The sequence below is a fragment of the Epinephelus fuscoguttatus genome, linkage group LG10 (assembly GCF_011397635.1).
Source record: "Epinephelus fuscoguttatus linkage group LG10, E.fuscoguttatus.final_Chr_v1".
In the NCBI taxonomy this organism is placed as follows: Eukaryota; Metazoa; Chordata; class Actinopteri; order Perciformes; family Serranidae; genus Epinephelus; species Epinephelus fuscoguttatus.
In genome coordinates, this window is record NC_064761.1 from 42313796 (window position 1) to 42328086 (window position 14291).

At 44.5% G+C, this 14291-nt stretch overlaps 1 protein-coding gene across 3 annotated transcripts in view; it reads right to left on the minus strand.

Moving 5' to 3' along the window:
- Window positions 1-547: 547 nt before the first annotated feature.
- The window catches only part of suco (SUN domain containing ossification factor), a 53419-nt gene continuing 39675 nt past the window's right edge, over window positions 548-14291 (minus strand). For all 3 annotated transcript variants that reach the window (XM_049588140.1, XM_049588139.1, XM_049588137.1), the window contains 8 exons: window positions 11986-12070; window positions 10325-11713; window positions 10079-10166; window positions 9861-9965; window positions 7645-7799; window positions 6407-6498; window positions 5520-5575; window positions 548-3837 (listed from right to left, as the gene is read on the minus strand). In XM_049588140.1, coding sequence (XP_049444097.1) covers window positions 3289-3837; window positions 5520-5575; window positions 6407-6498; window positions 7645-7799; window positions 9861-9965; window positions 10079-10166; window positions 10325-11713; window positions 11986-12070 — 2519 coding nt within the window. In that variant the 3' untranslated portion in view covers window positions 548-3288. The remainder of the gene's footprint in view (window positions 3838-5519; window positions 5576-6406; window positions 6499-7644; window positions 7800-9860; window positions 9966-10078; window positions 10167-10324; window positions 11714-11985; window positions 12071-14291) is intronic.

Here is a 14291-nt window from a genome sequence, read left to right on the forward strand (position 1 = left end):
TTCTTTCTGTCCCTCCTTCTTTCCTTCCTTCCTTCTTTCCCTTCTTGCTTCTTTCCCTAATTCATTTCTCCTGCCCTCCTTCCTTCTCTCCTTCAATCCTCCTTCCCTCCTCCCATCCTCCTTCCTTCCATCCCTCCTTGCTTCTTTCTGTCCTTCCTTCTTTCCCTCCTTCCTTCCTTGTCCACTTAGGAAAAACTGGCCTTCACAGAGTGAGAGATAATGTCCTCGAGTGGACAAAAATGAATTGCTGGGTCTCAGGAGGCTATGGATTGAACATAAACATGTCTGAACATTAAGTGCTCTTTACTACTTCAAAAAATAATCAAGTAATTAAGTGCTGTTTTTAATCAGCCAGTTTCTCTGCTGCAAGTATCAGCTTCATTTTTACTCCCATGATCAGTTTCTGAGCATCACCCTCTCATTTAGGTTGTGACTGTCGGTCACTCTGTATGGACTACGAAGGATTTAAGACTGAATAATAATTGATAAACTGTATCCACACTGCAGCTGATTTTTAAGGTACCCACAACAAAAGTCAAAGACAAACTGAAAGACAACAAAAAAAGGTTTTATTTAGAAATTCACAGTTTCTAATGGCACTACAAGTTTGTAGTAACTCACTCCTGCTCAAAAATACTGTGCAGCTCTTCAGAGTAATCACAGAGAGAAAGAGAGGGATAGAGAAAGAAAAGGTAGCACTTGACATATAAGGTAGAAAAACAAAAAAAAGGCGCGAGGAGTCAAACAAAGTGCACACTGAGCTAGAATTTCTCTCCGAGGGCATTCTGCCTAGTCGCTGTGTTATGGGATAAGTAGATTCAAAGTAGTCTTTCTCATAACACAGACACACACACGCACGAGATCAACAACAAATAAATTCTCTCATGCATTCATGTTTACACGCACACGAACATAAGACCGTAACACATTCAAAAAGGGTTAAAAAATATCACTCATGATTTGCTCGGCTTGTGGAACATACAGAATCACATTAATAGTGTTCCAAGTTTACCCATCTTTGCTGCGTTCCCTTTATTCAACAATTCATATCCTCCTCCTCAAAAACCATGAGTATCATTCAAGGTGGGGTGAACACATGAAGTCAAAGAGCAATGACAAGTGAATAAAAGACGAGAGTGTACGACAAATGAGAGTGAGGATGCACAAAGGGATCAGCTAGACCAGGGAAGCAGGCGTGTAGGCTGACAAAGCATTTCCAGCTCCTAATGGGAACATGTTAGAGTGGTTAATAAAAGCAGGCATATTAAAACTTTTCTTCACAGTCACAGAAAATCGTGCAATGGGGGTCAGAGGTGACCTCGGTGGGTAAAGATAAGTGAAGAGGGCGCTGGTCAGAAGAGGTAATGATGCGTCTTTGAGAGTGAGAAGAAAAATCTCTGTCAAAATGTGCACAAGTCCAACCACACAGAGCCTGTCAGAAACTGCTTCAATAAAGAAAAACATACATAATATTATCTAAAAAGGAACGCCCTCTCACATCTGCAACTCCCTACGCTGTTTAAACATTAAACTGAATGTTAACGTAGGTCAGACATGTAATCATGAACAGGGCGAGTTAAAATCTGTCGGTTAGCAACCCGACGAAGACGCTGAAACAAGCACACAGAAGACAGGACAATAATGAACACTCAGTTTAGCCCTTTCCACGATTTCCAACCACCCAGCAGCTCTGGACAAATACAAACGCAGCAGTATGACGATCCTATGAAGTTTCCTAAATCAACACTTTATTTCTTGTCGGATATCTAAGCTGCTGCAGGACGTGTGACTGCTATACTTGTCTGATACTTGAGGCTGAGGCAGACAGAATAAGGGGCTGCTGTAAAGTCAGAGCCCAAACTGAAAAAATATTAGGAGGAGGAGAAAAAAGATGTCTGTGGTCGAGCCATTCACCATCGCCACGTGTCAGCGCGGTTAAGTGCATTTCACTGTTCTACGTAACATACTCACATGGATAAACTACTTTGACGCTGCAGGAGTGGGAGACTGGAAAGCAAAGTTATGTACGAAAAAAATCTGTAGTCATTTAAATAAATAAATAGATAAATAATAAAACTGGTCTGTCAGACTCGGCTGCAGGGTCCCAGTAGGATGTCTGTGTGTGTGTGTGTGTGTCTGTGTGTGTGTGACAGAAGAGTAAACATTCAGCTCCGCAACCCAATGTGCTCCTACAGTACACTGTGCCCTGAACAGGAAGCGTATGCCTCCACAATGGTTGTGAGAATAACTTCAACACACCACACCAGCAACGAGAAGAGAGGGACGTGGCTCAGTTATGGATGAAAGAAATAATAAAATAATAATAGAAAAAAACATAACTTGCCTCAAGCCTGTTTGAACCCTTTACCTTCCTCGCAGTCACGATATCCTCTGTAACAGTATGTGAGCACGCTCTCCGGGCCCAGCCCAAACTAACTGAGTAGGCACAGTTCATCGTGAACTCGTAGGATCGACAGACTGCTGCAACTGTATTCATGACGGGAGGTTAAACTGAAAGGACTAACACACTCAGACAGGTAAAATTATGTTCTTCATTCAGCTCTGGTGGTTGGTTTGTGACAGTGTGACAGAGATGGAGACAGAGACAGAGGAAGAGGAGCAGAGAGTCTGGTGTACAATGAAAGTTGAGCACTCTGGTCCCGTACAAACACCTGCAGTCATGTTAGGGTGCAAAATAAAGACAGAATGGAGGAAAAAGATGGCAATGAAAGACAGAAGGAAATAAGGATAAGAGAAGTAGTTTGTCTTGCTCTGCACACTTCTCTCACAGCGACACATTTCATCCAATAGAGCAGCCTAATACTTCTTGATGCCCCCTGTACGTGAAGGAACGTTGAGTTGAGGCCAGCGCCTCTCCTCACTGTGCTCAGAGTGGGGATCAAAGCTTACTGGTGCTCACCTGTCATGGGACAATGTGCTTATCCAGTAGAAAAAAACATCTTGAACACACTTCAATGGATTTGACTTGTATTAATGTGTCAGTCCCCACCACAGTGTCTCTCTGTCCGCATCCACAGTTCTTAGATTTTTAGCATTAAAAGGTCGAGAACAGATATAAAGGCACGTAACCGTAAACAGCTCTTTGACAGGAGTGAATGAGGACTGAATGAGTTCCACGGTGCGCCTGGGTGCTCATGGGAAACGTGGTTCTTTGGGATGCAGTTAAGACCTCATCTCCTCACAAGTCTGCTACCATATAGTGTGTGTGTGTGTGTGTGTGTGTGTGTGTGTGTGTGTGAATACAAAGTTGTGTAAAAGTGTGAGCATTCAGACATGTCCGGTGACTGCTGTCACCCCGATGGTCCCGACACTGATCTCCTTGTTTCCCTTCATAAGCTGCTGCAGGCTGGGCAGAGACCCAACGCTGCCCCCTCGCATGGCGGGGAAGTGCAGCTCCGTCTGCCGCGACTTCCGCCGCTTCATCGAGCGCTTCTCCTGGCGGGACTTGGCGGGATGCTGCTGGAGGGAGAAAGGCAGGCTGTGTCCGTTGCACAGGCCAGCAGAGGGGATGGGAGAGGGAGGGGGGAGGCGGCTCGTGTAGGACTCCTCAGAGTGCGTGGACGAGCTGCAGCTGCTGGTCTCTGAGGGGAACTCCTTGTTGGAGGTGCAAGTGGGCAGTGATGACACCTCCACTGCAGAGGGAGGGGGTGGCGGTGGGAGAGAAGGAGGAGGAGGAGGAGGCGGGGGTGGTGGTGGCGCGGGGAGGCATGGGAGGAAGCCGTTGCAGTTTGGACCCCCGTTTGTGAGCGGAGCAGAGGGATCGACTGGCTTCAGGATCTCAACCTTGTCCAATGATTTTGTCTTGTAACGCTTTTTCTACAGGGAAAAAAAAAAAGAGAGAGGAGAAGCTAAAAAATTTTAAAGACATTCACGACACATCTAATAATGTAAAGCCATATCAACCACTTTTTTGCCAGACACTGAGGTCACACAAATGGATCAAAGGGTGGGAAAGTTTCATAGGGAATGATGGAATCTGGGATTTGATGGAAACAAACATTAAAATTACAAATATTCACAGCCCTTTTTACACAGAGATCCTGCAATACTGCTGCAACAAAGACTGGCATAATGCTCCCGTGTGTTATTTTAGAGAGCACGGCGGCGCTCTGGAAGCAAAAGAGGCGTGATGGGCGTGATGTGTAATACAACAGGGTCAGCATCTACTGTGACATATGTAGGCCGTGACACGCCAAGCCGACAGTCGGCTGTCAGTCAATGTTGGGTCATCAGTGAGCGACCATGGCCACCGTCACTGCGGTTTGTCCTGCACCGTTGGACAAGTCAAGAGGAAGTGAGACCAAAACGAACTTGTCACATAAGGTGAGATTGTCTTTCTTTGGCCATCGAGCTCTTTAGCAGAAATGTTTCCTGATGGTTTGGCTGGCTAACTAGCGTCAAGATGGTCTCCCGGTTTCCCTTTTTGTATGACAGACGACCGCCGTCTGCTGGTGTGAAGAGTTATTTCCTCTCGGGCAGGCGCAGAACGTACTTGCTTGCTGGCTACAGGTGGAAGTCTTTGCAGTGTGTTCATGTGCAACTTTTTAGCCAAATACAGGCGACGTGAGGCGATGCAGCACGGGGCTTTTGTCGGCGCTAGTTCTCTGAAGTTTGGTGTGTCTTGGCTTTAACATATCTGTCAGGCAGTGCTTTCTAAACAATAACTAAAGCTAACTAAAACTGTATGAATTAACAATTAACTTTCTCCTTCACTGCGCTTCATGCTCTGCTGCTCTGTCTGTGCCTGGAGTAGAGGAGGCAATGAGCCACAAATTGTGTGGGAAACCCTGTAATAACACTCATTTACTGTCCTGGTTACATGGCGAATGATCTTGTCCTCTACTTGGAGGGTAAGGCGCAGACATTTTCAGTTGCTGGTCTTCGTTTTTGAATTAGGTGCTAACTGCTTTGTAAATCTTCCGGTGGTGGGTTACACACCCAAACACCCGTCCCATCCTGCAGGCTCACACATTTTACACAGGCGCTGATTCAGCTCTGTTACTTCCTTCGCTGCCGTCTTAAAAAGCGGAACTACTCCATCCTGTGTTTGTACCTTTTATACAGAATGGCGAAGCGGGATAATGGCGCAACATTCCTGCCTTTAACAGGCTGTGTAAAAGGGGCTTATAGCTGAACCTAGTGCTGTGCTGTGATTTAAGTCCACAGTACACCACTATTTATTCACTTCACCAGACATTTTCACCAGAGAAGAGATCTCTGATGTGTTTTAATTTTGTTGTTCATTTTCAAAGTCAGAAAATACGCCCACATGTGTCCGCAAAGAAGTGGTTAACAGGTATTTGGAGTGGGCTGAATCTTAACACCTGCTCCCTTATACCGGCTACTCCACTGAGAACAGAAATCAGTGACTGATGAAGGAAGCCATTCACTGCTCTAGTAACACTTATTGTACACACTGACTGACACTAGAAAACACACAGCACTTAAAGTAAGGCGGCCGTCACAGCCAACAGCAGCAGTCGGAACAAACACTGTACCTTTTTCTCTGGAGAAAACCTTAGAGGTTCTACAATGTACAAGTCATCTGGACCTACTGGGGAGGGGAGAGAGGGGCCAGGTTAATGATGGAATGGCAAACAGGAATACATACATGTAACAAGCATGAAGTGACCTTGCAAGTAGTTTTATTAAAGATGCAACTGCAAATATCAATTTTCTAATCATGGCTTAACGTCTACACATTAGAGTACACAAGTCATTCGACTAAAACTAAAAACAAGGTTGATCTAAAATCACAGGAAAGCGTGTTATTTTATTATTGATTACTACTTGCAAATGTCTACCATGAGCCAGCAAAGCACCATGCTCTATTATTATATCCCTTAAGCCTGCAAGTGGGCACAAGCTGGCAATGACAGCCTCTCAGCCTCAAGGGCAAACTCACACACCCACACACACATAGTTGAGGGATAATGAACAGCAGGGGGAGTTTTAGGTTTCATGAGTCAAAGACTTTATTCTTTTATTGCTTGCACCAGCCTCTCCCTGTGGACTTGTGTTGCTCGAGGCACCAGCAACACCAGGGATATCTGCAGCCACTAAGCATGGCAACATGTGTGAGAAGAAACAGCAGAGATACAGACTGAAGGAGAGCTGGAGAGAAAGAAAGAAAGAATGAGGAAAGACTCAGATAGTACTAGGATGCTGTGGACAGTTATGTGGAAAGAGCTGCAGCAGTCTGACGCAACTAGTCTGAAAAGGTTGACAGTAGCGATAACATGATCTTTGCAGTGACCTACGACTGTAGTATCAATGTTACAATGACAAAAGAAGAGAGGGAAACACAATAGATAGAAAGACAGAGAGGGCAGGTGTGAGGAGAGACTTGAGTATCATGTGTGTGTTTACAGGAGGCGGCTCTTACCTTCTGTAGAGGACAAGTGGAACGACTTGGAGCGAACAAGCGGACAGGTCACCCTGCGCTTTAGGCTCATATCGTCATAGGAGGAGAAGCATCTGTCAAGAAGAATCAGATTGACATTTGTGTTTTTGTACATCGTCTCTACCCAGTGTCCTACAGTTAGTGGCAGGACAGGAATGACAGCCTTGGGCAAGCAGATAACACGTGCAGCGAGGACGTGACACGTCCTCGCTCCCCTCCTCCTCTGTTAAATGGTATCTCCCAGGTGCACTACGTCATCAAACCATGTGATGTTTGGTATTGCCAGATTCAGGGAGCTCTCGACTTTTCAAAAATAACGTTTTTCTTTTATTTCTTATGTATTTCGCACCAGAGCAGCCTAAACACACAAAGTCCGAAATCGTGATGAGTGGTGACAAGTCATGTCATGCCGTTTTTCAACAGGAAAAGTTAAAGGATCACTCCCGACCTTATGCAGACCTGTTAGCGGGGTCTTAGCTGGTTTATAAAAGGTAAGAGTCTCACTCCTACCACTATTGTTGGCTGAGATATACCGTCTAGAAAGTGGGATCATAACTTTCACGTTTCATATGGCTTCATTTGGTGATATTATATGGTGTTTGTGTCATAAACAACATCAGCTATCATAATCACACCTGATTTCAATAAGGTACAATGTTTGAAGCTGGCTGAGTGTTGTTTGATCACTGACAGTACTGTTTTGAAGCAGAGTGACCGACTTGTCATTTGGAGCTCCGCCTGGATCTTTTCATGGTAAAAACACTGTAGAATGGTCATACTTTGAGCAGTCTTCTTCAAATTTGAAACAAGTGTTCACTGATAGTGTGCCTACAGCCCCACAGTGTCATTTACCTGCTCAGATGAAGACACAGACAGTTATTCATCCTGAAAAACATTTTTTTATTTTATTTTAGGCAAAATCTTCAATTTTTTTTTTTACTGACTTCAGAGGCCCATTACTCTGTCTCTGTGTCACCTAGAGTGTTTTTCTTGTGTTTCACAAGCGGTTCAGAAGTTACAGTCATTTTAGGCGTTTTTGCTACAAAGTGGGGGTGGAGTGCAAGAGGTTGAAAGCAGAATCATAAAACTGGGTGAAAGAGAAGAAGAGATGGCAGCTCTCAGAATAGTAGAGCAATAATATAAATAACTCAGTGAATTAAGAGCCAGCAGAAGTAAAATCTCCCATTAATACACTGCAGGAGTGTGTGTGACTGACAAACCTCTTGGGGCTGGGGTAGTGGTTGCTCTTGGGAAGGACAGCAGTGCTGGTGTTGGGGGCAGGAGTGGAGCTGCGGCAGCACTGCAGGCACAGCAGGAGGCCCAGAGACAGACACAGAACCAGAGACACCACCAGGTAGCTCTGACGGTCTGATACCTGCAGAGGAAGTCAAACAATGATACGATGACAACTGTGAACAGCTGAACAAGTCTGAAAATCACTTTCTTTTAAAAAACATAACAGTTTTGTACGAACATATTAAGGTTTCCATCTGGACATTGATTAAACCCCTTTAAATTCATTTAAGTTAATCAGAATTAGATATTTCTATTTTTTTTCTATGAGAAAAATAATCTCCTCATTCCTTAAAATGTCTCTGATGTAACTCTACACCTTTGCCTCATTTAGCATGTGCTGACCTATGTTATCACCGCCCTGCTGACCTTTGACTCCGCTCATCAATCACACGAACGTCTGTTTTCAAACGGTAATAGATAACATGAGCCTTGTAGTTCACTTTGTTATAAAACAGCTAATAATGTGTTGCTGTTAGATCAGACTTGCTCTGATCACCAACTCTGACAAGTTAAAGGGACAAGGGAAACTTAGCTTGCAAAATACAACCTCCCCTCTGATAGCCCGAGTGTCACCGCAGCAATATGGGACCAGTTCTTTGGGTTTGTTGCATAATAAACCCAGGAAGTCAAAATTCGTGTTTCTGAATCTGTCACTGTTACACTGCAGTTCCAAGGCAGAAATGCTCAGTCATGACTGCTTACTTTGCTTATATGTCTTGTAGCATATAAAAAACTGGTTAAAAACTTGACTTCCACTGGAGGGGGTTTTAATTCCTTTCCTTACATTAAGATGTCAAAGAACGATTTAATTATCAAATGTGTTAGCAGCAGGTTGTGTATTTAACGCTGTGTCCTAAAGTATGATCTTACTGCAAAGATCTGAAAGCATTATTGCGAACCCAGTTCATTCTTGACCCTGGAATCTAACTAACTATCTAAATAAATAAATATACCTCAAGATCCACTTAGTATCTTTTCATGAATAAATTAACATATATTCACCCATTCAACTATCATCCAAATTAAGCTTCGAGCTGAAAGCTTGTTGTTTATATTTACCAATAACCTGAGCTACCTGCCGCAAAAAAGACTTAAATAATCTGCTTCAATGTCTCTGACTTCTTCTTCACTTATAATGGTGGATAGGTTTATATTCGGATCTGCTACAATCTCTAATAGAATCACTGATGTGCTACTGGGACATTTTCCTTCACATTCAACAGTCTTATCCTTGGTTCTTGTCTGTTATATAAAATCTAATGTTTTCCCAGCTGTGTCTGCTCAACACATTACTCGTGCATTTATCATTCGCACATCTATATAATTCCAATGTAATTCAATCCTGCTGGGCACAACATTCCCTCTTGTCATTGGCAGTAGATTGGGAGGATTTTTTACACTGCCAGAGAAGTTGTACTGCAACTGTGTGCTCTCAACGAAGGTCAGCAACTTTAAAATTTTGAGGAGTCAACGGACTGAAAATAGCCAGTTCTGGGAATGACCTACAGAAATATTTGGGACAATTGAACTGTGTGTTGTGCATGGTCTCCAAATGTCCTAGTTACCAGCTTGCTGGAGGAGCTTTTAATATTATAATGAGTCACATATTTGTTGAGGTAGTTAGGGCATTTGATCAGGATGCCTCCTGGGCGCCTCCCACTGGAGGTGTTTTGGGCACGTTGTAGGAGGCCCAGGGGCAGACCGAGAACACGCTCAAGGGATTACATATCTCATCTGGCCTGGGAACGCCTCGGAGTCCCACAGGATGAGCTGGAAAGCGTTGCTGGGGAGAGGAATGTCTGGAGTGCTTTGCTGGGCCTGCTGCCCCTGCGACCCGGCCCCAGATAAGCAATGAAAATGGATGGATGGATGGATGGATGAAACTTTACAAATGTGCTGCGCAGCCCCACTTCCATGTGGTCTGCTCAATTTCAGTATGACATCAGACACTTTGATGTTGAGACCATTTCCAACAGGAAACCTAACATGTGTCTGACTCTGGTAGTGTTTGGCACTGCAGAGCTTAAACTCTCAAAACTAATAATAAACAGACATGATTTCTGAACTGTTTGCAAAATAGTGGTGTGAATCTGTAAGCACTATGTAAGCAGTAGGAAATACACCAATACAGGCATGTTACCTCTCTCTGCAGCTGGCCGACTGTAGCGGTGAGATTGAGCATCAGTTTAGTGACGTTCTCCAGCTGGCTCTGCAGCACCTGGATGGATTCTGTCTGCTTCTGGTCCTGAAAAGCACAAGGTTGTCATTTATTGGTCAGTACTATCAGACAAACACACACAACTACTTTCTGTTTATGCTTCAGCTTCTCTTGCTCTTACTGCCTCCAGGTAAACTCACCTGCTCCTCAGCAATGCGGGAGGTGTTCTGCAGTTTGATGATGGTCTTATTGAACGCTCTCTGCATCTCTTCCATCTGTTTACGATACCTAAGCAACACATGCAAAAATTACAACCTGTAAGGAACCCTTTTGAATTCATTATAACGGCACTGGTCATATCAATCTTATGAGCAATCAAACTACAAGAAAGATGCTTTCTAGTTATAACAATATAATTCTAGCGCCCATTGTGTCCATTGGTTTACCTCTGGCTGAGCTCCTCCAGGTATCTGCTGGACAGACTCATGTTCATCTCCAGGGCTTTGATCCTGTTGTTCAGCCTCATGAAGACACTCTCCTTCTGGCTGGAGCCGTGCACCGCTCCCCCGTTTGATAACATGCCGTTCCCCATCATTGCTCCGCCATTGTAATCTCCTCCATTCTGCAGCTCTGCATAAAAGTCTGTAGCTGCCCTGTGGACGTTGCCATTCCCATTGGTGCTCAACAGGTCCTCATCCACCGTGTCCTCCACTCGGTGGGAATCTCCAGTCTGATTGAGCGAGTCCCCCTGCTCACCGTGAGTCTGAGAAGTCTGGACATTCTGTCTCTGTGAGTCCCCACTGTCTGTGCCTGACTTCACCGAGTCTGTGTCAGTGTTCGTCAGTGGGGGAGCTGTTGGCAGTTCAGTGGGAGGGGGGATAAGGTCGTCAGGCCTTGATGCAGTGGGAAGAGGCTGAACGGGCTGCTCTTTGACAGGGGGAACCACAACGCCAGGAGAGGGAGCCTCAGAGGCGACAGACTGCGGGGGAATGCTGACAGTAAGGGTGGGGGTGGCACTGCTGGCCTGTTGCGTTTCTGGGATAAAGACAGCTTGGAGGGGTGGAGTGGGGACAGGGTCCAGAGCTGCATCTTTGATAGGAGGAAGCAGCTTCTCCTCATGGGTGGGGGTGGGTAATGTCAGAGAACTGTGGATGTCTGAGAAACTGTGAGGGGGGATGGTGGAGGTTCTACTAGGCTCTAGGAGGATGTTGAGCTCTGGAGTGTGTGTGTCAGGGGTGTCAGAGTTGGGATGTGTGGTGTGCAGTTCACCCAAGACTTTCCCCTCAATCTGGCTCTTAACAGCCACCTCGGGCTCTGGAGCTTTTTCTGTGAGGGGAGGAGCCTCCTTGACAGGTGTGGGCACAGGGGCAGGGATCAGTGGAGGTGTTTGTGTGAGGGAAGGGGTTTTTGCATCGGGGTGTGTTTGTGATTGAGTGCTCAAATGCTTCCGCCTGAGGCTGCGAAGTCTTTCCTTGGCCAGCCTGGCGGAGCACCAGCGATGAAGCAGCTCTGGCAGGGTGGCCATGCAGGACAGAGACAGGGAAGAGAGGGAGGAGAAAGGACAGTAAGCCTGGCTGTCCCACTGGTTCCTGTCTGCCTCCCTCCTCGTTGCCTCCTCTCTCTTCTCCTCCTCCTCCTCCTCCTCCTCCTCTCCCTCCTCCTCCATCAGTGTGACAGTAGACTGTCTGGGCTCTTCATCCTCCTCCTCCTCTACCAGAGTGACAATCTGTCTGTCCTCATGGGATTCCAGAGATGAGGGGGAGGGTGTGGAAGAGTCACTGGAGACATTTGAGTCTTTCTGGGTTTCAGGGTGCTCTGGGTCTGCCTGCTCCAGTCTGGAGGAAAGACACAGATACAAATTTAGAAGCATGTTAACAGAGCTTTTGTGCTTTTTGGAGGACTACAGAAGAAAAGTGATCCTGCTGCGACATTCAATACGTTATTCAATAGGCCTGATTCTGAATATCCAAACAAAATATGCTGTTTGCATGACCTGTGACACAGAATATTTTCATGTCATAATAACAGGAGAATATTTGTGTGCATGTAAACATAGTTACATAAACTTTACATTCATAATGGTTTATTGGTCTTTAATTGGCCTTACACTGCAGAGTCCTGAGGTGTTTCAGCAGGTTTAGGTGTAACTTCTGTGCTCCCCTTCTTGTCATCCTCCTCTGCTGTTATATTACCTAGAATTTGGAAAAACAAAACAATCAACAAACAGGACTTTGTTAACACTTGGTCCCTGTTAAAGCGTGCACAGAAACATATAGCTTGGCAGTGGCAGGTTTTAACCCCCTATCCTGTGTGGCTGTAGGAGGCCGAGAGCACAACAGAGACCCTTTTCCCTGCACAGCCTGTCTGGCAGGCCCATGTTTGGAAAAGTCAGAAATACTGCGAACCAGTCTAGTCCAGTTCGAACTGATCTCTCTCCCACACTCTCTCTTCCCTGCTTACTCTGCGGGTGTCAACAGAAATCCGAAGCAGAACTGTGGAAAGTTTCTCCTATGACAGTAAATTGAGGGATGGCTTTGTGAACTACATTTTTGAGTCATTTAATTATAAACTAATTATGTAACTCTCCTCTCTGAGTGTAAGAGTGCTTTTAAGAGTCGTTTTTGCTTCTTGTTTTAGTTTAGAGAGAAACACAAACCTAAAAAGAAATTGTATGCGAGCTCAAACAAAATAATCTGGCTGAAATCTGTGTGTCAGGCCGAGTTTGCCCTTTAAGTCAATGCCACAGGGGAAAAGCTGATGAGCGAGTCATTTTGATGCAGTTCTGTGGGGTAGAGAGCGCAAGGAGCAGGCTTGGCGTCATAGACCCCCCTCCGTCTAATTCATCCAAGCTGGTCTGCCAAGAAGTAAAACACAGATAGCCAAAGTTCTGCTAAAATGCTGCTGGAGACCTCCTGCCAACAGCCAAATAAACATCTGGCTCTTTCGGCTGAATTACACATGAACACTCAGGGTAATGCATATGCTCGCATTTAAGTGAAGAAAATATAGTGACCCAGTTTCAGAAGCAGTTAATTTAAACAATATGTGGGGAGACAGGCTTGCTGGCGGTTAGAGAAGGAGAAAGGGAGAAACAGGGGCAGCTGAACAGTGCGAGTATGAGCAGAGAGCAGGAGAAGAAAGAGTCTGGTAGTTTCATGGAATGCTATTTTTAAAAGGTCTTTGCAGAGCAAATGCAAATGACACTTTTTCCATCAACTTGTGTTTTCCAATATTCTCAAGAAAAGTATTTATGTAGTTGTAATGAATGAACGGGCCTCTTCTCTTACGTTCATAACCACTGTGTGCAGCGGTTATTAGTCGTCATTTTGATTTGTTATGTTTTGGGAAACATGTTAGCCAAAACAATGGATGATTAATACAAACACATGTCAGCACCAAACACTGTTTTTGCAGCTGCTATCTTTATGACCTGTTTGTTTGCGATGTCATCCTACACGTACATATATCACTACTGCTTGCAGTACTTTAAAAAGCTGTGTGTCCTCTTCCAATCTTTACACTGCATGACCTATTCTTGTCTTTTTTTGTTTGTTTTTCTTTCTGTGATGTATTTTAGGGAGTCTTTTAAACTGTAGGCCCTGATTCTTTGTTTTTTTATAGCTTTGATATATTTTAGGAAGCCTTTATAGATAAAAACAAATGCCTCTTGGGTCATTCTGGCAGTCTTATACCATGTGTATTTATTATTTTTTGCAATGTCCCTTTTCAAACAAATGTTTGATGTTGCCATCCGTTTCCATCTGCTTTTTTTTTTTGCATTTTCTTTGCATTGATGACGTGCCACCTCAGCCAAATCTAAACGTTTATACATAATGATAATGGAGACAAACTTCATACCACCTACTGATCTGAGCAAATCAATACAGCTCTAAGGGACACGCACATGATGGCATTTAAACTAGATGGGTGACTCATGCTCAACAGACTTTACAAGAGCTTTTTTTACGTGAGCTGATTTGCAAAGCATCAATGTTAAACATGGATAAACCAGTTTTAATTCCAACTGCACTGTGACAAGGTGTGGTTGCTCAAAGAGATGGGAAGCAAATGCATTTCTATAATGTTCAGCCCTTCTGTCTCTTAAACTATAATCAAGCCTGTTACTGTGTGTCAAGCATGTCGAGAATCTACAGTCTTGTAAATGGCTTGCACAATGGCAGCCTTTTATTTTTTACAGTGTCACTCCACCCAGAGGAGACCTTTAAAATAGATTGTTTAGTTAACTCAGCATGTGGCCGTTTCCCCTACACACCACAGCTTAGGAATGCACATTATGCAGCGTTCAATGACTATAATAAAATACCATGCACATTAATCAAAATGGTGCATGAAGCTGTTTCAAGGGCAGCATCCCACAAACACAGACCACAATATTTGTGTCACATTTTTGTC